This window comes from Tenrec ecaudatus, chromosome 1 (assembly GCF_050624435.1).
Source record: "Tenrec ecaudatus isolate mTenEca1 chromosome 1, mTenEca1.hap1, whole genome shotgun sequence".
Lineage (NCBI taxonomy): Eukaryota > Metazoa > Chordata > Mammalia > Afrosoricida > Tenrecidae > Tenrec > Tenrec ecaudatus.
Genome location: NC_134530.1, coordinates 22,303,340 through 22,327,174, shown reverse-complemented (window position 1 = coordinate 22,327,174; position 23,835 = coordinate 22,303,340). Strand labels below are relative to the sequence as shown.

Genomic DNA, 23,835 nt, shown 5'->3' with positions numbered 1-23,835 from the left:
GCGTCATCAGGCCATGACCTGATTGACAGGTTAGACCACCCCTACACTTTCATCCAAGTACAAAACTCACCAAACCAAACTTACTGCCACGAAGTCATGCCAACTCATGGCCCCACTCGTAGTGACCTTATTGGGTCAGGTAGAACTGCCCTTGTGAGTTTCTGAGGCTGTACCTCTAACGGGAATAGAAAGCCCCGCCATTCTGTGGAGCCATTCTGTGGAGCCGCTGGTGAGGCTGGTGGTTATTAACAGCTGACCTTGCCGTTAGCAGCCCAGAACGCCTGTCACCCATGTACAAGTTGACGTAAAATCTAACCAATGATAAAAACTGAGCACACCACCAGAACACAGTATGGGCCCCCGCGTGAACCTTAGTGGCACCGCACCAAGACTAATTGGGCTCCTCAGCCTCTCTGCCTTGCTCACGAGATGAGTGGCAGTGCTGCCAGCGACCTACCTAAAGTAACTGCTCTTAACAGGATCACAGGAAGATACTGAGGTGCAGAAGTTGGCACCCCATATGCATCTGTGCCAAGCTTCAAGCAAGTGGTTGCTCCTCCGCCCCACCCGCAGGGAGCCCCGAGTACCCAGTAAAACCCTGGGTAATTCCAGGCTTTGAGAATGCCAGGGGAAAACTACAGTTCCCACCCTCGACTTCCTGAATTCCTTAAATAGGCTCAGAATTTTGACCGCCCTCTCCCGGCCCGCAAATAGCTGGATGCACATGACTTCTGGAACAAATGAAAATCCCTCTAGTAGAATGATACCCTCTTGCTGGTAACTTCTCGCCTTGCTCCGCTGGCCTGGTCGGGCCCACGGCCGCAGGCTGCCAGGTGCGCCTGCTCTCTGCGCGGACCCGCCGACGTCTACCGCACCGTTCCGTCAGAAAGACGGACGGGCAGGTTCGCCACCTGGCTTCTTCCCCCAACCCCTCCCTCCCGCCACCGAGGGTGGCCGTCCCAGCCACCACTCGCCCGCTGCCCTCCTCTCCGGCCCTGCCGCCCGCCCCCTGGCTTCCGGCCGCAGTCCCGTTCCGCCGGAAACACTCCGGTGGGCGGAGTTTGTAGTCGCGACGTGGTAGGGGGTGCGTCCGCCGGCGCGCGGGCGGTGACGCGTGCGTTCCTAGGGCCAATGGGCAGCGGCGACGGCGGCGCGCCCCGCCCGCGGCCCCGCCCCCGCGTCGCGGTACCGGGGGCCGGGAGCGCAGGATGGCGGCGGCGGCGGCGGGCGCGGGGGTCCCCGGCGCTGCGGGCCCGGGCGGCGGCGGCGGCGGCGGGGCGCGCGAGGGCGCGCGCGTGGCGGCGCTGTGCCTGCTGTGGTACGCGCTGAGCGCGGGGGGCAACGTGGTGAACAAGGTGATCCTGAGCGGCTTCCCGTTCCCGGTGACCGTATCGCTATGCCACATCCTGGCGCTGTGCGCGGGGCTGCCTCCGCTGCTGCGCGCCTGGCGCGTGCCCCCCGCGCCACCGGTGTCGCCCTCAGTACCGGGCCCGCACACGCCGCCCGGCCCGCTGTTGCCGCCGCGCTTCTACCCGCGCTACGTGCTGCCACTCGCCTTCGGCAAGTACTTCGCATCCGTGTCGGCGCACGTCAGCATTTGGAAAGTGCCGGTGTCCTACGCGCACACCGGTGGGTGCCAGCCCCGGGGGCGAGGAAGGCATCGGCCTCAAGGGTCTCTCTCCGGGCAGAGGAAGAAGCTGCTCAAATTGGGCTACACCTGGTGGGGTGGGGTGGGAGACATCGGTGCCAGAGAAAGGTTGAAGAGATTTAAGGAGAGGCCAAGCTGCCAGTCCGGGCCCCCCCCCCACCCACCTTGGAGTTGCGACAGGTGCTCTAGCCGGCTCCTGAGCACTCTCTGTTTCTTTTCAGTCAAAGCCACCATGCCCATCTGGGTGGTCCTTCTGTCCCGTATCATCATGAAGGAGAAGCAGAGTACCAAGGTAAGCGGGCTTGGGTTCCTGGGGATCCTGAGCGCCTGCTGGGCCCCATCAGGATGACGTGGTACCTCCTGGTTCCTGTTGAATAAGGAAGTCAGCTCTTTTTACCACCGGCTTGTAGAAAAGCTTGGGGAAGGTAGTATGTGGGGAGGAGGGGGTGTCCTGAGCTCTCTGCTGTGTCTTCTTGGGATTTGCAGGTAGATGACGTGGCTGCATCTTAGCGCCCTGCCCTTCCCCTCCAACAGGACCGGGCATAGATCCTCAAGAATGCCCGGGTTTCATTTCCTTGCAAGAGAGTGGGGACAGACAGGACCTTCTGGAATCCAAAGGGGGCATGCCAATCCAAGGAATCTGGTTTGGGCAAAACCCAGCCCAGCTTAAGAACTGTGCTTGTTCTGAGGAGGGAGGAGGTATTACGCAGCCGCGGGTTTGCGTCAGGAAGGTGCTGTTGGCACAGCCTGGGGTCTGTTCAAGATGCCAAGCTAGGGTGTTTCCTGCTTGTGGCGGGCGCTGGAGAGCAGCCAGGCCCTCGGCCAGTGACGGCTGCCTTCCCGCGGGCTCCTACTGCCTCAGCTGGAACCCGCTTCATGGTGGCTCCAAGCTCTCTTCTCCGTCTGGCATTGTGCTTTTTTTGTAACAGAACCGTGGCCATGCCCTGGATCATCAGCCTGTAGAAACTGGGCCGTGTCTGGCGGGTTTTTATTTTAGCTTCTGTCTTGATCCTGGCAGAGCAGACTGCGCTCTGCCGCCCGCCCCCAGGTGACATCAGGTTGAGGACCATCTTGCCAGAGTTGGAATTGCCCAGGAGGCATGCCACTCCATCACTCGATATCAGACCAAGTTTATCAGGTTTCTTGGTGGCACGTGGCAGGGGACATTGTACCCTGCCTGGGCAGGGCTGGGGCCGGAAGCTTTGTATAACTAGCAGGGGCCTTCCTAGACTTGGAGACTCAGGACCAATAATAGTAATAGTTAGTTGGCCCCACTGCCCAGGAGACAGATAAGGCAGACAATCAGGTCCAAGGAGAGCCACGTGGCTGCGGGCCACGTCACTGGGGGGCCAGGATCCTGACAGTGCCCCAGGACACCGTGGCAGGCTTGACTGTGCTTCCCAGGGCTTGGGAGTGGAGCCCTCTTGCCTGGAAGTTGAGCTGCTTTGCCCTCAGGAGGCTTCAGGGGGCATTCACACAGGAAGGCGGGACCGCAGGCTGTCCCCAGGTACCGAGTTCATCCAGCAGTTGGAGTGCCCACCCTGTGCTGGTACCAGGGCAGAGCAGTGACCAATAGCCTGGAGAGGACCCATCCAATGAGGATCAACAAAGTTGGGGACAGTGCTGGCTCGGCAAATGCCCACCTGCCACACAGAAGGCCCACATCTGATGGCAGGACGTCACTTCCTCCCTCACTGTCTGTCCAGCGGAGGCTTACGTATCACTAGGATGCTGAGCAGGTTTTAGGAGCGGTTCTAGACTAATGAAAAAAGGCCTGGTGATCAACTTCCCAAAATGCATGGATGAAAGTCCAATAGATCCCAACGATTCCATCATCCCTCCATCCTGGAGGTGGCCCAGGACCAGCTGGACAGCATTGCGTCCTGCTGGATGTGCATGGGGTGACAGCTCCTGACGGCTGTGTCAGCCGGAGCGCAGGGCCACAATGAGCTACACAGGCGGCAGGGGGGGTGGTCCCCCTGGAGTGTTGTGGAACTGAGACCTGAAGGATGAGAGGAAAGGAGGAGCGGGTGGGGGTGGGGCATGACCCAGCCTGGGGTAATGGGTGTGTTTCAAGGACCCGGGGTAAGAGGGCCAAACCCACTGCCAGAGTTGCTTACAACTCCAGCGACCCTGTGGGGCAGGATAGAACGGCATCTGCGGATTTCTGAGACTACAGCATTGCAGCGTTCTTCTGTTGAGCATCTGGTGGATTCGAACTGCTGACCTTACGGTTAGCAGCCCAAGGCTTTATTTAGCCCACGATGCCACCAGGGCTCCTTGAAGTGAGAAGGAATGGAGACTTGATGAACCTCTGTCAGGAGGAGGAGCCCTCAGCTGCTAACTGAATGGTTCGAGAATCTTGTCTGCCCAAAGGTGCCTCAGAAGAAAGGCCTGGTGATTTCCTTCCCAAAATCCATTGGGCCCAGTTCTGCTCCGACTGCCATGGGGTTGACTGCCAGGAATCAGGATCGACTTGATGACAATTAGGAGTGCCAATGGGACCCCTCGGGGCAGGGGGGGTGGGTGAGGTTTGAGTTGTGTCTGGGTGGTTACACAGCCTTGCGTCACACCGTACAGCTATCTGCACCTGCCTTGCCCTGCATCCTTGTCACAGCTCTCCGAAGAGGGATGTGGAGGAGGAGTCAGTGGCTAAGGTTTGGGTCAGGTCCTGCCATCAGCTCCGCCTCCCTCCACAGGTGTACCTGTCCCTCATCCCCATCATCAGTGGTGTCCTGCTGGCCACTGTCACAGAGCTGTCCTTCGACATGTGGGGACTCCTCAGTGCACTGGCAGCCACCCTGTGCTTCTCGCTTCAGAATATCTTCTCCAAAAAGGTACGCGTGGTCGTTGGCTGTGTGTGCTAGGGTGGGGTGCGCTGGTGAGGGCGGAGCCAGTTGGAGCATGCTGTGTGGGCACGGGAAAAGCCCCACTGCCCATCTGCTAGCCTGCGCTGGCCTTTCATGGACGAAGTCGTCGGTGTGTTTCTGCGTTGTGCTCAACGTGAAGCGAAAAATGACAACTCAGAAATCACTTCGGACCTACTGTGCGCAGGTAGAAGCCCGGGTAGCATGGTGGTTATGCGTTGGGCTACTAACTGCAAGGTCAGCAGTTCAAAACCACCAGTCGCTTCATGGGGTTTCCTGTGCCCATAAAAGGCGAACCGTCTTGGAAAACCACAGAGACAGTCCTGCCTTGCCCCACAGGGTCGCTGTGAGTCAGCACCCTCATCCTTAGAGAACTGCCTGCCAGGCCATCAAGAATTGCGGCCCCGCATGTGGACACACAACTTTCATCCTCGCAGCTGGCCTCGCCCCACCTCAGCCGGGACATCACGTTCAAGTGCAAAGTAGTCGGACAGGGGATTTTTGACTGTTGTCGTAACTGCGAGATATCAGATGACAGGACAGTGGATACGTGAGGAGCCGGTGTGTTTCTGAAACCCTTGCTTTGTTCACTTAGTGTGAGGGCCCGGCACTGCCCTGTGTCGTTAAAAGTGAGGGCTCTTAAACCGCCGTCATTACCGTAATACATGCGGTCCAGTCCCCAGCTGGGAACGCGTCCGTTATCATGAGCGCAGTCAGGAGCGGCTTTGTGGGGGACATTTTCCTGCTTCTCAGGTTATTTCCTTCGGCAGGCCTGGTTTGGGTTGAGATCGGTGTTACCGATATATCCACGATGTAAGAGTGCCCCCTTGTCTGCCGCTTCACCAGCACTGACTGCTACTGGTTTGGGGTTTGTATGTTTTGGGTTTTTGTTTTCCTGGTCCTTTATGCAACAGCTCGTGTCAGCGTGTGCTGTGTGTCTTACACACAGAGGTCTGGTTGTGGCATTGGGCGCCCGGGCTTGTGCGTGGGGTGTGAGAGCCCCTCTCTGTGGGTAGTGTTGACCAGCCTGTCCAGAATTATCCTCTCCCATCAGGTGTTGAGAGATTCCCGGATCCACCACCTCCGGCTGCTGAACATCCTGGGTGGCCACGCCATCTTCTTCATGATCCCCACCTGGGTCCTGGTGGACCTCTCGACCTTCCTGGTCAGCAGTGACCTGGTGAGTTGGCCCCTGCCCTGCCCTGCCCCCAGTGGGTTCCAGAGTCTCTCTCTTGTGGGGATGGGGGTGGTCCCCAGCTCAAGGTTGGCCTGGTCCATCTTGGCCTCTGACACTCGACTGACTTTGTTTCAGTGACTTGCGCCTCGCGGTTACGGTTTGCACCTGCCCTGTGGTGCTGCGGAAGAAAGGCCTGGCGATCGGCTACCAAAAGGCCACAGCCTCCAAAACCCTACAGAGCAAGCAGTTATAGCCGCACAGGTGGGGTCGCTGAGCGTCAGAGCCAACTTGGCAGCAGCCATAGCCATCCACTTCTGAAGCAGATTGCCAGGCCTTTCTTCCTGCACCGGTTGCGTGGGTTCAAGCTGCCAGCCTGTTGGCAAAGTGTCGCACCAACCAGCTGGGTCAGCCAGGTTCCAACCTTCCATCCACCCACAGCCGCTGACAACCCTGGGGAGCCGAGTCTCACTCAGTTCGACCCATGGGGGAAGCCGCGAGTCGGATCGACTGGATGGTTGCGGGTTAGGGCTGGATTGCTTGCAAGTTCTCTCTCGACGGCTTCTGGGCGCACAGAATCCGGTCTCGGCCTCCGCCTGCCTGACTCACCACAGTCTCCTACGTGGCCTCTGTTTTATGGACACGGAAACAGGCCCGGCCTGCTCGAGTCCCTTCCTTGTGGTTTAGCTGTTACCTTTCTCGGAAGGACTTTCTGTCATCAACCAGGACTCGTTGGCGGCCCTGAAATAGGAGATGATGGAGGTAGTCTAAGGCGTTAGCCATTTCCTCTTATCTACCACTGTCACAGCCAGGCACTTGGACCTCAGCTCAGATGATAACCAGGGGTAGAGGTGGGTCTAGGGGCATTTGTTTTGCCCTCTCTCTCAGGATGCCTTCTTTCTGTGCCCCCACGTGGGCATGTGTGGATCTGTTGCACAGGTGACTGATTGCCATCTGCAGTCTCCCATCTCAGCCCGGCAGCCTTTCCTGCAGGCTCCTGGCCCATGGGACTCCTGTCTCCCACCCGGGGTTGGCTGCCCCTGTGGGGGGTGCGGTGGGAGGGAGTCTGCCAATCACTGTGTGGAGGGCTAGCAGTTCCCTCGTGAGCAACTTTGTTGTGTCAACTTTTTTTTCCCATCCATGCTCCTACCTATCTGTTACTGTCTGTGTACCTGGTAACTACGTATGTTCTGTGTGTCACTGTCTCTCTTTGCTTTTAATCAGCCCCCGCCCGCCCCCCTCCTGCGTCTCCATAATCAGCAACGGCTGCTGCTTTGGCTGTGAACACCCATGTGTTCTTTTCTCATCGGGGTCTCTGATAGTCTGGGTGGGATTGAGCCCCTTTGCTCCGCAGAGGGGCGTCCTCTTGCATCCCTGTGGTGACGTGTGTGGCGGATCCGTCACTGCTCAGGTCCTGGTGTTGTGGAGTGGTCCACGGTACGGACAGACCAGGGTGTGTTGACCCCGTTCCACCACCGACAGAGACGTTGGGGGTTTCCAGCCCTGTGCTGTGGTGACCTGGGCGTCGATGAGCATGCGTGTGCGTCTGTCCATTCCTTGTTCCTCTAGGGCAGCGGTTCTCAACTTGTGGGTCGCAACCCCTTTGAGAGGTCGAAAGACCCTTTCACGGGGGTTGCCCAATTCATCACAGTAGCAAAATGACAGTGATGAAGTAGCAACAAAAATAATGTTATGGTTGGGGGTCACCCCCACATGAGGAGCTGTGTGAGAGGGTCACGGCATGAGGAAGGTTGAGAACCACTGCTCTAGGGCATGTGGCGGGCGTGGTGGCTGGGCCGTATGTTATCTCTAGTCCTAGTTGTCTGGGGAAGCGCTGTACCTCCCCCGGGGTGGAGTATACTTGGTTGGGGCACCAGGGGTGTCAGTCGCCTGGGTGGCCATTGCTTTTCCTGCCGGTGACAGGCCCCTCTCGTTTGATGACGCCGCACAGACCCTGCTTCCCAAACACTTGGAAGGTTGCGGCAGCCCTGCACTGGGCAGGTGGTATCAGCGCCAGTTTGGTCCCCGGGCCCCTGTCTGGTAGTTCTCGGGTCATCACACATTTCTTTCATCATGCTAGTGCACACCACCCATATGCTGCCATCGAGGTGTCTCCGACTCTTAGGGACTCGCTTGGACCAGGTGGAAGCTCTGCGTGACTCCAAGGCTGTCCATCCTCAGGGGGGCAGAAAGCCCCATCGCCCTGCCTTAGAGCAACCGGCGGTTCAGACTGCTCACCATGTGCTCAGCCGCCCAGCGCAGAAGCTGAGACACCACCGAGGTCCCACACCTTCCGGTTTCCAGAGTGGATGGAGCAGAGAAGCAGGCACGTGCAAGGGAAGGACAGCAGGTGTCTTGCGGAGGCCAACGAAGAATTGAGAATCAGAAGCTAGTGAGACCAGGGCCTCTCCCAGAGTCCACGGAGAGGACGTTCCCTTGAACTTGAACCCCCTGGATAGCCCCCCCAGCTGTGAAAGAATGAATGCCCGTTTGGTAAAGCCACCAACTTGTGTTGTATTTGTTATCGCAGCACCACCTGACTACGAGGACTCACTTCCACTTCCACGTGACACCTGGAACTCAGAGGGACCCGGTCACAGGGACCCCTTCACACAGTAGGCTCCAGCCCCAGAAGGTTTCCAGGGCTATAATCTTCCCATCAAAAGATAAGGAACAGAGCCTGCTGGCTCACAGCCAGGCCTCTGGCATTTCTGAAATTGCCCCAAAGGGAGGACAGAAAGAGTGCTGCCCGTCAACAATAGGTCCCGGACAAAAGGACTTTAAAAAGGTCATGGAGAAGTGGAAAGAAAAGAGTGGAATTTTCCCCACTAGCTTTTTGAAGCCCTCACGTATCGACAGGTCAAAGGGTCGAGCTCCAAGCAAGATAGACTCACATCCAGACATATCCCAGTCAGACTTCTGAAAACCAAAGACCAAAAAAAAAAAACTTTATCAGCAGCCAGCGAGCAGTGAGGTGTGTATCTGTGGGAGAACGCCAGTGGGATTTCTCGTCCGAAATGAAAACCTGAAAGAGGGGGAACTACGTCTTTTTAGTGCTGAGACCTCGAACCTGGGGGCCCAGAACTGTCGACATGACAAAGGCTGGGTGGCCAAATTCTGTTGAATCGATAGTTTCCCTCCATTAGCCCAGGCAGCGGTAGAACTGCAGGGAGAATTCTGAGGGTCCTGGACAGTGTTTCCAAAGCAGGTGATACTACCCCCGGCAGGTGATGGGACAACCCAGCGAGGCTTCAGTGCACACACATACCTGCACTTCATCCTGAATTGTGGGCTACAGTACAAACGTTTTGAATGACTGGGGAGAGGGGTGCTGAGTAATTATTTTTCTGAAAGGGGGCACTAGCCATTAAGATTGCTTGGGACCTATGATCTGGAATGGGCCAGCAAACTGCGGCTCTCGAGCCATATGTGGCTCTTTGGGGACGTAGAATTGAAAAAAGATGAAAGGTGCTATTCAGTTCCTGGTGATTTTATTTGTTGGTCAGAATATATCGATAGCACTCAGATCATTTTAAAATTGCTGTGAGGAATAGGATTTGTTCTTCGGTCTTAAAAGTTTGCCGACGTCTGATCTAGAAGAACGGAGCAGCACCGGCAGCCGCAGGGGGCTGTGGCCTGGTTCCCCAGACTCGACCACTTGGTCTCAAGGCTGCGCGGCCCTCGGCCCGCAGAGCAATTGCTGCCCTCCCCTCTGGGCTTCAGACGGTGGGGAGAATTACGGCCCAGATATTCCCGGTTGTGATTTCCTGGCTTAGCCACTGCCCCCACCCTCACCCCATAGTCAGAACAACCTCACACCAGTGGAGGCCAGAAGGTGACTCCACTCGCTGGTAACGACACCCTCTTTTTCTGTTTGTTTGCTTTGAGACTTGGTAGAGCGGAAGAAGCCCAGGGATCAGCCTGCCCTGCTGTGCAGATGGTGTCTTGCTCTCTGGGAGCTGCTGCATCAGAAGCACCACAAGTGGGTGTGTGCCTTCCACTGGGTTCTGTAGAGAAACAGACCCTGCAAAGCTTATCGGTGTGTGTGTGTGTGTGTGCACGTCACAGAGTTCTGAAAGCACGGTGGGCTTGCCAGAAGGACAGACAAATCTGTCTTGGTGGCGGTGCTGACAGAACGCACCTTAGAAGTAAGAATGGCCCGACTTCATCTCCCGTGCTTCCCCAAAGGACCCCATGCTTGCTAAAGTAGCGAGCTCTCGAAGGAGAGAAAGACCTTCCACGAGGTGGACCGACGCAGTGGCCGCTGTGGACACAAGCATAGCAATTTTGAGGATGGTCCAGGGCCAGGCAGAGTTCTCTTGTACGTAGGCTCATTACAGTCAGCTGTTCAAAACCACCAGCCGCTCCGAGGGAGAAAGATGGGGCTTTCTACGTTACAGTTTCTTGAAGATAAAAAAAAAAAAAGTTACCGTCTCGTCTCGGGGCAGGGTTGGGGGTTGGTGTGGACTCGATGACCGTGAGGGAGAGAGGGAAATTGATTTGTGTCAGAGACATGGCTCACGTGGTTGGAGAGGCCGGCAAGTTCATAGGTCAGATGTCAGGCTGGAAACTTCTCATTGACAAAGGTGCAGGGGCTGACGAGCCCACGATGGTCAGGTCGGTTGCAGAGGTCAGGAAATCCAAGCCGGCTCAGTCGGGCCGCAGAGGTTGACTCCCCGGATTGGCAGGTAGTATGGCAGGCTGGTGGCTCAAGCCCGAGCACCAGGGTCAGACAATGTGGACAGTCAGATGCTGGGTGCACATAAAGCAAAGGGCCTCCCTATATCCTGGACGCAGGTTACACCTTCAAGTAAACCCTTGTAACTGGTGGACTACCCACAGGAGAGTTGGTCATAAGGATGATTACATTGTATTCGATCTCATAGGATGGATCACTGCATCGCGATCGTCAAACCTCTGAGAATCCTAGCCAAACTGACATGCAACTTCAGCCATCACAGGGATCGTTTAAAGAGCAGAAATCCATTTCCCCCTAGTTTAGGAGGCTGGAAATCCAAATCTGGAGCCAGACTCTTGGGGAACACACGGTCTGTGGGCTCAGGGAAGGGCCTGGTTTCAGCCTCTCTGGCAGTCTTGGTGTGCTGTGGCAAGCTACACCTGGCATTCCGTCTGGTCTTTCCCCTCACTTGTTTCCCTGCTTCCATGTCTCTTTTCACCTCAAAGTGATTAGGTCTAAGACACCCTGCAGTGTGGCCTCTGGAGTATAACAAAGAGATGCTTATTCCCCAGGGAACTAGGCCAGAGGTGGCTGAGAGTTAGGGTCCTAGTACGCCTTTGGGGACAGTTTAACCCAAAGTGGTCCAGCTGGGCCCAGGGCATGTTTGTGACACCTGGGACTCAGGAGCCCCTCCCCCTCCTGTGGAATGTGAACCAGCCACAAAGCTGACCTAAGGCAGCTGCTCACAGGCCCGCCTCTGGACACTTGGGGGAGGGGGAAGGGGGCAGGGGGCGGCCTTCAAGTCTCCTGTTTTGTGATTCCATCCACCGTGAAGGGTCCGGAAGGTCACAGGTGGTGCAGAGGGTTTGGTGCTGGGCTGCTCTGAAATGTGCCTGGACAGAAGGGCTTGCCATCGGCTTCCGGAACAGCCGCCATTCAAACCTCGCAGCTCCCTGCAGCCCTGTTCACGTGGTGCAGCCTTCTGCCCCGGGACCCACTCCCTGTCCCCAGCCTGGTTTTAGGCTGTGATGCTGTCCCCATCCCTGAGTGGCCATCCTGTCCCCCTCCTGCAGGCCTATGTCTCCCAGTGGCCCTGGACGCTTCTGCTGCTGGCCATCAGTGGCTTCTGCAACTTTGCCCAGAACGTCATCGCCTTCAGCATCCTCAACCTCATCAGCCCCCTGAGTTACTCGGTCGCCAACGCCACCAAGAGGATCATGGTCATCACCGTGTCGCTCATCATGCTGCGCAACCCGGTCACCAGCACCAACGTGCTGGGCATGATGACGGCCATCCTGGGCGTCTTCCTGTACAACAAGGTGAGCCAGGGAGAGGCAGCCTGGGCAGTGCTCTTGAGGGGCGGGGCCCTGGGCTCATCCCCCTCACACAGGTGAGCTGTAGCCCCAGGGGTGCCAGGGTGGCATGCCAGGGGTCTCTCTCCTCAGCCTTCTTGCAAAGGCCTCATTGAGTCTGGTGTGTATGTGCAGAGGATCCACTGCTAATCCAATGGTTGGCGGTTCAAGTCCCCACCAGCCAACCATTCTGTGAAAGAAAAGATGACATCTGGCGGGGCAGTTCAGCTAACATGTGGGGGGCAGGGGAGCGGGGTGTCATCACGTGTCAAAGCTGACCTGACAGGAGTCAAGCACCAGCTGCCTAGAAAGATCCCATTTTGCTCTCGGCTGCTAACCAAATGCTTAGCCATTCCCATCCACCCAGCAAGGCCTTGGAAGAAAAACCCGGCCGCCTGTCTCTGGAGGGAATCTTGTGGAGGACGGCTGGGGCCCCCATGAGTCAGGGTTTGGGGTTTTTTTAAGGTACCTGCGGTCGCCTTCAAATGCTCCACAGTTCGTTGGTTAGCCTAGCCCCAAGCCTCGCGCTGTGGAGAGGGGCATCCCTGGAAGGTTGCGTGGGTTGAAATGAGGAGCCCGGAAACAGCTTAACCATGCCAGCAGCACTGCTCCTGCTGTGCCGCCACCACTCTCAACACCCACTCGGCCCCAGTGAATAGGAATGGGCCCAGGAATGGGCCCAGGCAGCACATGTGCTCTTGTAGCTGGCTTGTCTCACTCCGAATCGGGGTCAAGGTGCAGCTGCTGCTGTGTAGCGGGGCTCCAGACTTCATTTCTCTTGCCGGCTGAGGACCCTTCTGTCAGGTGGAGGGTCCACACCAGGTTCATCCGCGCCCCTGTGGGTGGGCCTCTCGGTGGTCCCCACCTTGTGGCCGTTGTGAGAAGTGCTGCCCTGAACTTGCGTGCGTTCCTGACTTCACTGCTCGTGGGTAGATGCCGAGAGCGGAATTGTCAAGTTCTTGTTTGTTCAGCTTCTGGAAGAACCGCCAAGCTCTTCCACAGCCGCTGTCCTGATTTACGTTCCCAGCAGCCGGGGATGCGGTTCTAGTCTCTCCACCACCTCACCAACATCTGCTTTTCTGCCCCATCACCTGTTCTTATCATTTCCGTTTTAATAGGAGTTGGGTGGTATCTCACTTGTGCCTCCCTCAGCTAACCACGAGGTCGGCCGCACAAACCCCCCAGCCACTCCCAAGGGAGCACGTTGAGGCTGCTCCCATAGAGATTTAGGCTCTTGGAAACCCTCCATCGGTTGCCATGAGTCGGAACAGCTCCAGGGTGCCAGTGGGTCTGGCTTGGGCTGGTTGTAGCTCCCATTTCACGAATTTGCGTGTCATCCTTGCGCAGGGGCCATGCTAATCTTCCCTGTGTCGTTCCAATGTTAGTGTATGTGCCGCCGAAGCGAGCACTGGTTATAGCTCTCGATGCAACGCACCTGTGCAGGTGCTTCTGGGCCCTGGGCTGACATTTGGTTGAGACGTCTGTGCAAGGCTTCTGCCCATTTCTGGATTGGGTGGCTCCTCTTTTTCGTCTTGCACGTTTTGAGCTGGGTGGATTTTCATTGCTCTTTCTAACCCCCGCAGACCAAGTACGATGCCAACCAGCAAGCCAGGAAGCACCTCCTCCCCATCACTGCAGGGGACCTGAGCGGCAAGGAGTACCCCCGGGGCATGCTGGAGAAGCCCCAGAACGGCCTCCTCCCCCCACAGCACACAGACTACCAGTACGGCCGCAACAACGTCCTGACAGATCACTTCCAGTACAGCAGGCAGAGTTACCCCAACGCGTACAGTTTGAACCGTTACGATGTGTAGAGTCGGGCACACAGGGCCCTCCCTTGCCCCAAGCAGGACGGAAAACGCCTGACACCCAGTAACTCAAAGCTGAAGGGACAGTGTCAGACCGTGGTGTCCCCTTGGCCTTCTCTACACCTGCGGGCAGAGGGAGGACCTGCAGGGCTGAGGCATTACCGGACTGGCTCAGGCCAGGGGTGGAGTGAGCTCCTGGATGCATTACTACAGCACCTCCGGACAGCACCTCCGGCAGCAGAGGGACTGGTCTCCCGGCACCCACGGTCCCTCTGCAATGACGACTGGCCAACGGCTGCTGTGGAGAAGGGTCAGCGTCAACTCCCGCACCTGCTTCAGGCAGAGCTGGCGGGGGCCCAGATTTGGGGAGTAAGGAAGCTGCTTGCACCCCACCCCATCCTTTGTGCCCCAGCCAAAAGTGGGGGAGCACCCAAGATGGGGGGTCTCTGGGGAGAAAAGGATGCAGGGGGCTTAGGCTGTTTCTGTCATCCCTGTCCTGTCTTCTAGTGGGGCTCCGTCTCCCCGGGGTGGCCCGGTTGGTGGGAGGGGCTTGCTTTTTTTTTTAGAGAACATTTTATAGTTGTGTGTTTTTATGCCCTGTCCTCATGGGGGGGACCTTGAGGCCGGGCTTGTAGGTGGGAAACCCCCCTTTTTACAAGAACGGTTCCTACGGGGAGCCTGTCTGCCCCTCCAGGCCGAGCGGGAAGCAAAGCTCCTCTCGAATGACCCTAGTGCTTGGAACGTGGAAAGGAATCGGGAAGGTGGCCCCCATTTTTCTGGCCCTGCGTTTTCTGTCTGGATGGGAATCATGTCCTGGACGGGGAGAAAGGGGACAGCCCTAGCGAGGCTTGGCTTTGGCCAAAATGAAGTTTGAGTTTGTTGGAATCATGTAATCAGGAAGACGAGGGCGGTGGAGGTGGTGGGGGTAACCCCAGTATGCTGAGGGCCAGTGTGGAGTCTTCCAAGAGGGGAGGCCTTCTTGGCTGGGCACCGTCCCCAGGTGCTGGCGCTCGGGGAGAGTGGGTGTCGGCTGTGACAGTGGCTCTCCCCTGACTGGTAAGTGTCCCGCTCAGATCACTCCTGGCGGTTTCTTTGTGGCATTTTACACACATGCGTGTGCCTCCCTATTGTCTTCCGCTGCTGTCGGTTCTGCGCCACAGGGCTTTCAGGCTATTACCTTTTGGAAGCAGGTCACCAGGCCAGTCTCCCCAGACACCTCTGGGTGGGTTTGAACAACCAACCTTTTGGCGAGTGGCCCAGCGCTCGCTTCACTGTCTGCAGCTCCCAGGGCCTCCTGGCGTTGGAAAGCTTGAGTTCGGTGCTCGTGCGTGAGCTGGGCGCCTCCTTGTGTGCCCCCCAGTGAATGGAAAAGTTGGCAGTTGGTTGGTAGCCAGCCCACCGTGCCTAGGCGGCCAGGTCTGGCGCTGGTTTTCTCTGAAAGTGACATCCCAGAAAAGGCTGGATGGTTCCGCTCTGTTCAGCCCCACAGCCCCTCATTGGAGTTTTCCTTTGGTGTGAGTGGGCTGCTGCGGGGGTGGGGAGGCTCCCCGGGGGCTTCACAGCCCCTCCTTCCAGAGCCCTCTGTTGGTCCATCTGCTTTGACCCCTCTGTTCCCCCTTTGGCGGTAATTCCTGTGCTGCCTGGGGAGCCCCAGTCCTGCAAGGCTGAATTTGGGGCAAGCTCTGCCTGGGCCCTTCCCGCAGCTGGCTTTGTGGGGCACCGCCCATGCTGCCGGCCGGCCATCGCTTCTCTCTTTCCCATCATCGCGGAGCTTCGAGGTGAAATGCGCCTCGGCTGGGGGTGAACAGAGCCCCGGAGCCTGTCTGAACGTGTGCATCGACCCCGAGCTTCCTTTTCTGACCCCAGCCCTGCTGGTGGGGGAGGAGTCACTGCCTGTGTTTCTGATTCATAAACAAATGGACGGGATCTGTCATTCTGTACGGATCTGTTGACGGTGAGGACATACACTGGAACTGTGTGACAATCGGGTTTGACCTGTCTGTCCGATTGAAAGGCGGATGTTTGAGACAGGCCCTGCCCCACACTCAAAGCCGCATCTGCACCCTTGTCTGGATTTCAGAGTGGGGACTGCGGCCACCCACTGAGGCCTGGCCTAGCCTGGGACACAGACTCTCACCCAGAAGAGGAACCTGAGGTTTGTGAGCAGTGTTGGTGCTCACTCTTGGGGGACTCAGTGTGGTCCTTGTGAGCACTTGCTGTGAGCCCACTCTGCTGGCGCTGAGGGTGAGGCGTTGGGCTGCTAGCCTCAGGCTTGGTGCTTCAAACCCACCAGCTGCTCCTTGAGAGAGAGACTTGGAACCCCGCTAGGGCCGCTATGCGTCAGAGGGGACTCGAGGGCACTGGGGTCTCAGTGTTGGTCTCTGTCATCAGGGACGGAAGGGGTCCCCGAGTTGCGCCCATGTCTGTGTGCTCAGCTGCTCACCTGAAGGTTGGCAGTTCAAACCCTCCCAGCCACCCGAGAAGCCTGGTGGTCTTCTGAATGGTCACAGGCCTGAAAGCGGCCGGAAGCAGTGCTGCTGTGCACACCAGGCTCTCCGTGCGCCCCAGCCGCTGCACAGCCGGGCCGTGTTGGGTTTACTCCAAGGAGAACAGCCCCTCTTACGAAGACAAGCCCTGGGTACCGGAGTGAGGAAGCAGCCGAACTTCCTGAGTGTCCCCCTGTGCTTGGCCCTGTTACCGGTCCTGGGATGGAAGCTGACAGACACCCCAAGGTCGGAGAGCCTCAAAGGCAGAGAAGAGCATTCGTTATTAAAGGGCTGGAAATGGCGGCTTGCCTTCTTCCTGTTGTCACTTGTTTCTGAGACGCCCCTGTTGCAGACTGGGCCTCTGGGGGAAGCTGTGTACATTACTGATGGCATTTACCAAAAATAAACCATGGTCTCCAGGGACTCGCGCCTGGCTCGTCTGTCAGCGCAGGCTTCGTGGTCCTGGTGACCCCGTCTTTGGCGAGTGCACCCCAGCACCCTAAAGTATGACGGGAGGCCAGAAGAGCAAAGACCCTGGGGGTCACTTTTCAATGGCCTCTTATGGGTGTGTGGCATCCATCTTTTTTTTTTTTAAACCAAAAATGGGCATGTGTCATTTGACTTGATTTCTGATGGTAGAATGGAGATGAAGCCCAGCTGTACCGTGTGTCAGGGGCCATGATGGGCTAGGAGTGTGGTAGCACGCAAACCTTCTGTACCAGAGACCCGGGTTCCGTCCCCGGCCACTACGTGTCTGTCACCGGAGCCTCGCACATGGGTGTGATGCGATGCCGGGCAGCTTTGGTGGGACTTCCAGCGAAGATGCACCAGGAAGAAAGGCCTGCCGACCGTGGGCGCGGTGACTCGGGGCTAACAGCTGACAGCAGCCTGTGCCAGACTAGGTGGTGGACTTTACCCACAGGCCTTCCCACGCTGCTTTGCGAAGCTTTGTCACCGGGAGTCAGAATGGCCTTGATGGCAGTGAGTGGTTTGCAGGCGAAGAGGATGAGGCCCCTCAAGGGGAGTGAAGGCCATTCTCGGAGCTCACAAGCCCAACTCCAAAGCCTCTTCCCCTAAATCCCTCTCCTCGGAGATCCGCCTTCCAGCAACGGAGGGACAGAGCAGTACTGGCCTCTGCTGGCGAACGTGCCCTCCACGCTCCTTCCAGCCACGCTGGGCTCAGGGACTGAGCACCCCATTCATGCCAAGTCTCAGGAAGTGGGGCCCAGCCCTCTCAGGGCCCTCGGCTTTCAGTGTAGCTGTGTCCCTCATACGATGCTATAATATGACCCACTCTACCATGGAGTCGGTGCCGGCTCGGGGACTGTGGGTGTCCCAGACGGTCCCTCTTTACAGAAGTAGAACCCCCATTTTCCTCTCAGGACAGCTGACAGTTCCCAATGGCTAATCTCGTGGTTAGCAGCCCCTCATCACCTTGTGCCGCCAGGCTCCGTAGTCATGGCACTTGGGGAGTTCGTGAAATGTTCGCCCAGTATGGTCTGTGGATGACAGTAGAAATATTCAAATGGCTCTTGGCAGACAAAAGCCCCCACCCCACCCCTGGTCTAGGACAAGGACCCTCCAGCGTGGCCAGGCCCAGCCTCCCTCCCGCCGAGACAGGACCTCCGTTCCTATATCCTCTGAGTCAAGACTAGAAGCCAACTGAGCTTCAAGTCCTTGGGTGGCACAGATGGTTTGCAACTGGTTCCTAACCAAAAGGTAGACAGTTCAAGCCCACCCGGTTGCACCACGAAAGAAAGGCCTGGTGCCGCTGCTTCTACTGAGATTATAGCCTCGCGGCCTGTGGAGGAGGAGTCCTACCCTGCTCCCAGGTCACCACAAGCCGAGCACACTCGAGGGCAACAGGTTTCATCTTGGGATTTGGAGGTGGCTATGCATCAGCTAGCTGACCACTGCTGGGTTCAGTGACAGGCGTTGGCTTTACTGAGGCCAAATGTGACAGGATCTCTTCAGGCCTCCACTACCTTTTAAAATAAATATTTCTTTAAAGTTTGGGGCAGTCACTGAAGCAAAATAAAAACTAACTCAGGAGCCTTGGTGGCTCAATGGGTTAGGCAATGGACCAACCAAAACATCAGTGGTTCGAAACCCCCAGAGAAAGAGGAGGTATCCTTTCTCCATGAAGAGTAGAGCCCTAAAACCCTAGGTGCTGTCCTGTAGAGCCCGTGTTGGGACTGACATCAGGGGTGTGTGCTTTAACTGCTGTGCCAACGGGGCTCCCAATTCAGACCATTCCTGTGCCGAGTGAGCCAGACCTGTAATATGGGGACGCAACTCGACCCCAGACGGACCCTTGCACACATGGGGGACTGAGGCCTGTCCACATGCTTGTGAAGACCCAGTTCCAGGGAGACAACCAGGTGGCCTCTGGGGAGTTTTAGTCGTTGCTTTTTCTTCATCGCACATATAGTTCGCACTTTTTATAAAAAGAGGAATATGCTAGAAACATTTCCCCACATTCTAAATATTTTCACCTATATTGTGTGTGTGTGAGAGAGAGAGACTTAGCAGTTTCTCATTAGAGGAATTTTCTGAGATTTCCATGTAACCCCGACAGCTGCACATCTAAGCCATTTACCATCATCCATCTGTGATTGCTTGCAGGGAACATCATAGGACCCAGCAGTTTCTTTTAATTTAGAAAATTTGGAACCATTTGATGGTGAACTGGGTGGTTTACAGATCATCAGTTTTCCATTCCATTCACACACATTTTCTCTCAGGTCATTGATCGTCATCCCCTCAGACTACCACCACGTGTCCCCTTTGCTCTTCCTTTCCAGCCTCACTCACTGAATGCTGTCCTGGGTAAATGCTTGGTTCTCAAAAGGCATGATCATCCCAAGGTACGCATACCTTCCCACTGGTGTCACTGTTCCTTTACAGACCTGCCTTTGTTGAGCTAAAAACAATAAGCCATGAGGCAAGTTCAGTTCCAGACTTGAAGGGGTGACTTCAGGGCCAGTCTCTGGGTCCCACCAGTTTCCATCCGACCAGTAAACAAGCCTGGTTGGTCTCTTCTATGACTTTTGAGTTTGGCTCTACCTTTTTCTTCCCCTCTACTCAGGGCCTTGTAATGTGACCTCGTTCAGAGACACTGGTCGTGGTAGCTGGACACCATTGAGCTCTTGTGGTCTCAGAGTCCTGGAGGCTGATATTCATAGATCGTTAGTCCAATGGACTGCTTCCATATGCCCTTGGCATCACTCATTTGCTATGGAGAGGGAGACCTTAGACCCCAGGCGCTACTCACCAAGATGGAATGTAGATCATTCTCTTTGTGGGTAAGGGTCAATGTTAGGCCATTGACCCTTGTGTCCCGAGACTATGGTCCTGAGCTCCCAGACCCAGCACGTAGCACCCATTTCTGAAAGCACGTGTGAGACCAAAGGGGGGGGGGGTGCAGTTTGCACATGACTTGAACCTTTCTCCCCATGTGCTTCCCTAGCTGGATCCCCTCAGCAGCCAGCTCCCCTGCCCTTGGCTTGTTTGTAGTCCCTAGGTTTTTAGAGAACCCGCAGGATCTTCCGTTTCCACCAACTCGCTATCACTTACCACCAGGGGGTTCTGCTTTGGCCTCTAAAACAAGGCTGGGCTTGGCCTGTGTCTCAGATGAAAGGCACTTTGGACACTGCAGATAACGGATGTCCTATGTAGCATGTTGGAAGGCATGAAGGCAAGCAATGCTCAGCGTGACTTCCCTTGGACTCAGCACAAGACATAGAGAAACGGTTGCTTGTGCAACATCTTTGAGGAGTAGGGTCCTTTGGACGGGTTGTCAGGAGAGACCAGTCGCTGGGGAAGGACATCGTGGCAGGTCGGGTGGAGGCGTAGCCAAGAAGAGGACCTCAAGGAGACAGAGTGACAAGGTGGCTGCAGTGATGGTTGAGGCACTGGAACCGTCGTGAGGACGGGCACGGCTCCATTCTGTTGTGCATGGCGTCGCTATGGGTTAGACCAGCTCCTTGGAACCTCAAGTCTTCAGTCGCCTCGTATGTGTGCAAAATCTGGATTTTCCAGGAGACTTGATGCATGTGAGTTATGGTACTGGCAAAGAATACGGTGTATACCATGGGAAGCCAGAAGACTGAAGTCTTCCCTGGAGGAAGGACAGCCAGGATGTTCCTTAAGAGCCAGGATATCTCGTATTGCTTACTTTGGGCGGGTGACCACCAGGGGCCAGTCCTTGGAGAAGGGCCCCATGCTCCCCAAATGTTGGCCAAAAAAGTAAGACTTTCAAACAAGTTGGACTGACAGTGGCTGCTCCAATGGACTTGAGCAGACCTATTCCGGACGTGGCACAGGACTAAGCAACATGTCTGTCTCCTCCAGAGATGCTCTTTGAGTGAAAACAAGCCAAGTGGTCCGCAGTATTAATCTTGCTTAATGATGCAACAGGGAATGCACACCACAGAATCCTGGAGCCATTAGGAATTACCACTTGTTAACCTCTTCTGGTTCACTGATCCTATTAAGAATCTGATAAGTACAGTGTTTCAACACCTGAAAAATACATATACAAAGTCAAGAGGTACTGCCACTGTGGGCTTGTTCCTCCGTGCACAGGTTTACTTCAGTCGTGTCTCTGTGATCAGTGGATGGCTCCAGACAAGTTCTCTCAGGAATATACCGGGTTTGGTCTTGTTAGGGTGGCTCAAAAAAAAAAAAAAATGTGTGCCATGGAGAGGCCAGGATTTTTCAGGCCAGGACGCACACCAACTTTGTAACTGAACTCAAGTAGACACCTTCCCAAATCATTGAAACTGCAGCAAGTTTCCAGGAATGCAGTTCCATATAAGGTGAGGTTTGAGATGGGTCAAGGAAGGTCGGGAAGACCTCAGATGAACTCAAGGCAGTGAGGTCAGCTCCAAAGGTCAGAGTGACTTTTTTTTAACCATTTTATTGGGGACTCATACAGTTCTTATCACAATCCATACATCCATCCATTGTGTCAGGCACATGTACATTTGTTGCCATCATCATTCTCAAAACATTTGCCTTCCACTTGAGCCCTTAATATCTGCTGCTCATTTTCCCCTTCCCTCCCCCACTGCCCCTACCTCATGAACCCTTCATCATTCATAAATTATTATTGTCATATATTACACTGTATGATGTCCCAGAGTGACTCTTCAGACTCAAAAGGACACAGGATGACCCCAACTTTTGTTGTTGTTTTAGATCCAGGGGTACATTTTAAGAAAATTGAAATCGTGCAGGTAAAAAGCCAGAGATGTGCTACCATGGATTTGTTTCCTTCTTCCAGTTGCAATGTACCTACTCATTCTGAGGGTGGCCAGGGCTGGCCTATGAGAACGGCATTTGGAAGCCTTACCCCATCTACCCTACAGCCCTGATCTTGCCTGTTCAGACTTTTTAGTTCCCCAAACTCCAAGGACATTTCAAAGTCACATGATTTGAGGGAGTCCCTTGATGCCCAAACTGCCATTCTGATGAGGCGTTAATCAACAGGTGCCGAACTCTTCAGGGAGGGAAACAACCAACTTCAGAAGCATATAGCCCTAGCGGCTGGACATGCCAAGAAATGATTTCACAGCTCGGCATATTTTTGTTCAATAAAGATTTCTATGTCTTTATAAGCAATTATTTTTTTTACTTACCCTCATAAGCACAATAATTTCATCTCACAAAAGTCTATCCAGAATCCCAAAGTGGTGCAAATAAAAAGTTTAACTGCCAACCAAAAGGTCAGATTCAAGTCCTCCCAGAGGTGCCTCAGAAGAAAGGGTTGGTGATCTGAAAACCAGCCACTGAAAACCCCAAGGAGCCCAGTTCTATTCTATCACACATGGGGAGGCTTTGGAATCAATGTAAGGCAATCTGGCTTTGGGGAGCCGATGCACACTGGCACTGGATCCCAAGGTTATTGCTAGAGAGCTCCATTGGCATGGAAAAATGCCTTCCCAATCAACCTTATCACTATGCACAGCAGAGTCCTGGGCTGCTCTATGTGCTTACCCCTCACATCCAGTGATGCACCCTCACGGGCTCTGAGCCACTCACCACAATGTCCGAAGGCCTTTCCCTGCAAACATCAACGGAAGCCCAGCCTCCCCAACAGCTTCTCCTCAGGGAGCCTGCAATTGCTGACTTGCAAGAGGCAATGGGCTCGCTGAGTTTCACCTGCCTGGCGCCTAGCTGCCTCCACAAATCATATCCAGCTTGCCTCCTGTTTTTATAAGACCTGGAATTGGTGGCTGTTTCTTAAAGATGAACATGATAATAAGACTAGCATTCAATCCCAATTAAACAAAATGTTATCCTCCATTTAAAAAAAATTACCTTCTTGTCACTGTTGTGAGGTACAGTCTAATTGGTTTCAACTCATTACAACCCAACGTATGACCAAAAAAACACTGCCCGGTCTTGTGCCATCCTCACGTTGATGTGTTTGAACCCACTGTTGCAGCTAGTTGTCAATCCATCTCATCAAAGGTCTTCCTGTTTTTCTCAGCCCTGCATTACCAAGCATAAGGCTCTTTTCCATGGACCCGTCTCTCCTTTAACAGGACCAAAGCCCATGAAACAAAGTCACACGATTTTCCTTTTTAAGGAGCATTCTGGCTATACTTCTAAGAAATTTGTCTTTCTAGCAGTTCATGGTACTTTCAAAGTTCTTAGCCAACACTATAATTCAAAGACACAAATTCTTTGATCATCCTTATTCAGTGTCCAATTTTTAATTTTTGACACCAACACTCATGCTTATCCGGCTGATTTCCAAATCACAGCGACCCTACAGGGCAGAGCAGAATTGCGCCTGTGGCTTCCCGAGATTATATTATATGCCTTTAGGCTGACCCGCCACTAAATGGACATGCAAGTCGAGCCTTTGGGTTGGCAGAGAACGCTATTCATGGTTTGTATTACCCAAGAACGCCTCTGTTATGCAATCATCTAGATAATATCCTTGATGTTGCCTCTTGGTAACACGTCTCGAAATATTTGCGCTTCATCCCCTGAAGAGGAAAACTGCCAACTCCTGGCCTTGACCAACACTTGGCTTGAAGATGTAACGTTGTAAAAAATAGAAGGGCATGTGGATCCATTTGGATAGAAAAAAAAAAGTTGAGAAGAGCCCACAAAGGGTTCAGAACGGTGACCTTCAGAATGTCTAACGGCCAGGAACTTCCGCTGGCTCCGTTGCTCAAACATTGAAGGCTGCGTGCTCTCTTCCCCCCAAGGAGCACGGGTTACTCGTCATGACCGTCAGGAAAGCAGCCGAGCTGCATGGACTCCCCCCTCCCGGCCTTCTTTCTAGAAGGAGGTTCTGGAAGCCCATTCCACGGGTGAGGAGGGGCTCTCGGCCCGCCACGTCTTCCAGCGGCGGAAACTGCGGAACCCTTTGAACCCAAACCCGCCTTTGCTTTCCAGGACGGCGTGCACCGCTGGGCACAGCCCGCCGGAGAGTCGTGGAGCTCCCAGGCTGGAGGACTCCGAAATGCACCGCCGCTCGGCGTTTCCTCGACGAAGCCGTGCGAGGACGACAGGAGGGCCCTGACACAGGCGGAAACAGACCCTCCCAGGAGCTCTTCCGGACGCGGAGCGGCCAGTAGGATCTTACAGCCCGGAGATCGCAGCGGCGTCAGGACAGCCAGACGCACTCGAACCACCGAGCCGCCTGTGCGCAGGCGCCGGGGCCGTTCTGCGCACGCGCGCCGCTGGCTCCGCCCCCTCCCCTCGCACCCGCCCTTGTGGCGCCTTCTTCGCGCCCGTCTCCTTCCCTCACTTCCGTCGTTTCCTGGCGACGGCCGTAAGTGGCTGGCGGAAGCGGCCCACG

At 55.4% G+C, this 23,835-nt stretch overlaps 1 protein-coding gene and 1 non-coding gene across 2 annotated transcripts; one reads left to right on the top strand and one right to left on the bottom strand.

The window, feature by feature from the left end:
• Positions 1–1,208: 1,208 nt before the first annotated feature.
• Positions 1,209–16,436, top strand: SLC35E1 (solute carrier family 35 member E1). The gene is made up of 6 exons (XM_075548625.1): positions 1,209–1,629; positions 1,870–1,940; positions 4,348–4,485; positions 5,570–5,695; positions 11,441–11,686; positions 13,303–16,436. The coding sequence occupies exons 1-6, from the start codon at positions 1,209–1,211 to the stop codon at positions 13,531–13,533; spliced, it is 1,233 nt and encodes a 410-aa protein (XP_075404740.1). The 3' UTR covers positions 13,534–16,436.
• Positions 13,022–13,128, bottom strand: LOC142438229 (U6 spliceosomal RNA). Its single transcript, XR_012782651.1, has one exon. It is a non-coding gene; the product is annotated as a U6 spliceosomal RNA (small nuclear RNA).
• Positions 16,437–23,835: the final 7,399 nt, after the last annotated feature.

What these genes read in the sequence shown, in the direction of transcription:
- SLC35E1 (XM_075548625.1), top strand. Translation starts at nt 1,209, where the DNA reads ATGGCGGCGGCGGCGGCGGGCGCGGGGGTCCCCGGCGCTGCGGGCCCG. An exon ending in TCCTGGTCAGCAGTGACCTG is followed by an intron (nt 5,696 to 11,440) that starts GTGAGTTGGCCC and finishes CCCCTCCTGCAG; the next exon opens with GCCTATGTCTCCCAGTGGCC. An exon ending in GCGTCTTCCTGTACAACAAG is followed by an intron (nt 11,687 to 13,302) that starts GTGAGCCAGGGA and finishes TAACCCCCGCAG; the next exon opens with ACCAAGTACGATGCCAACCA.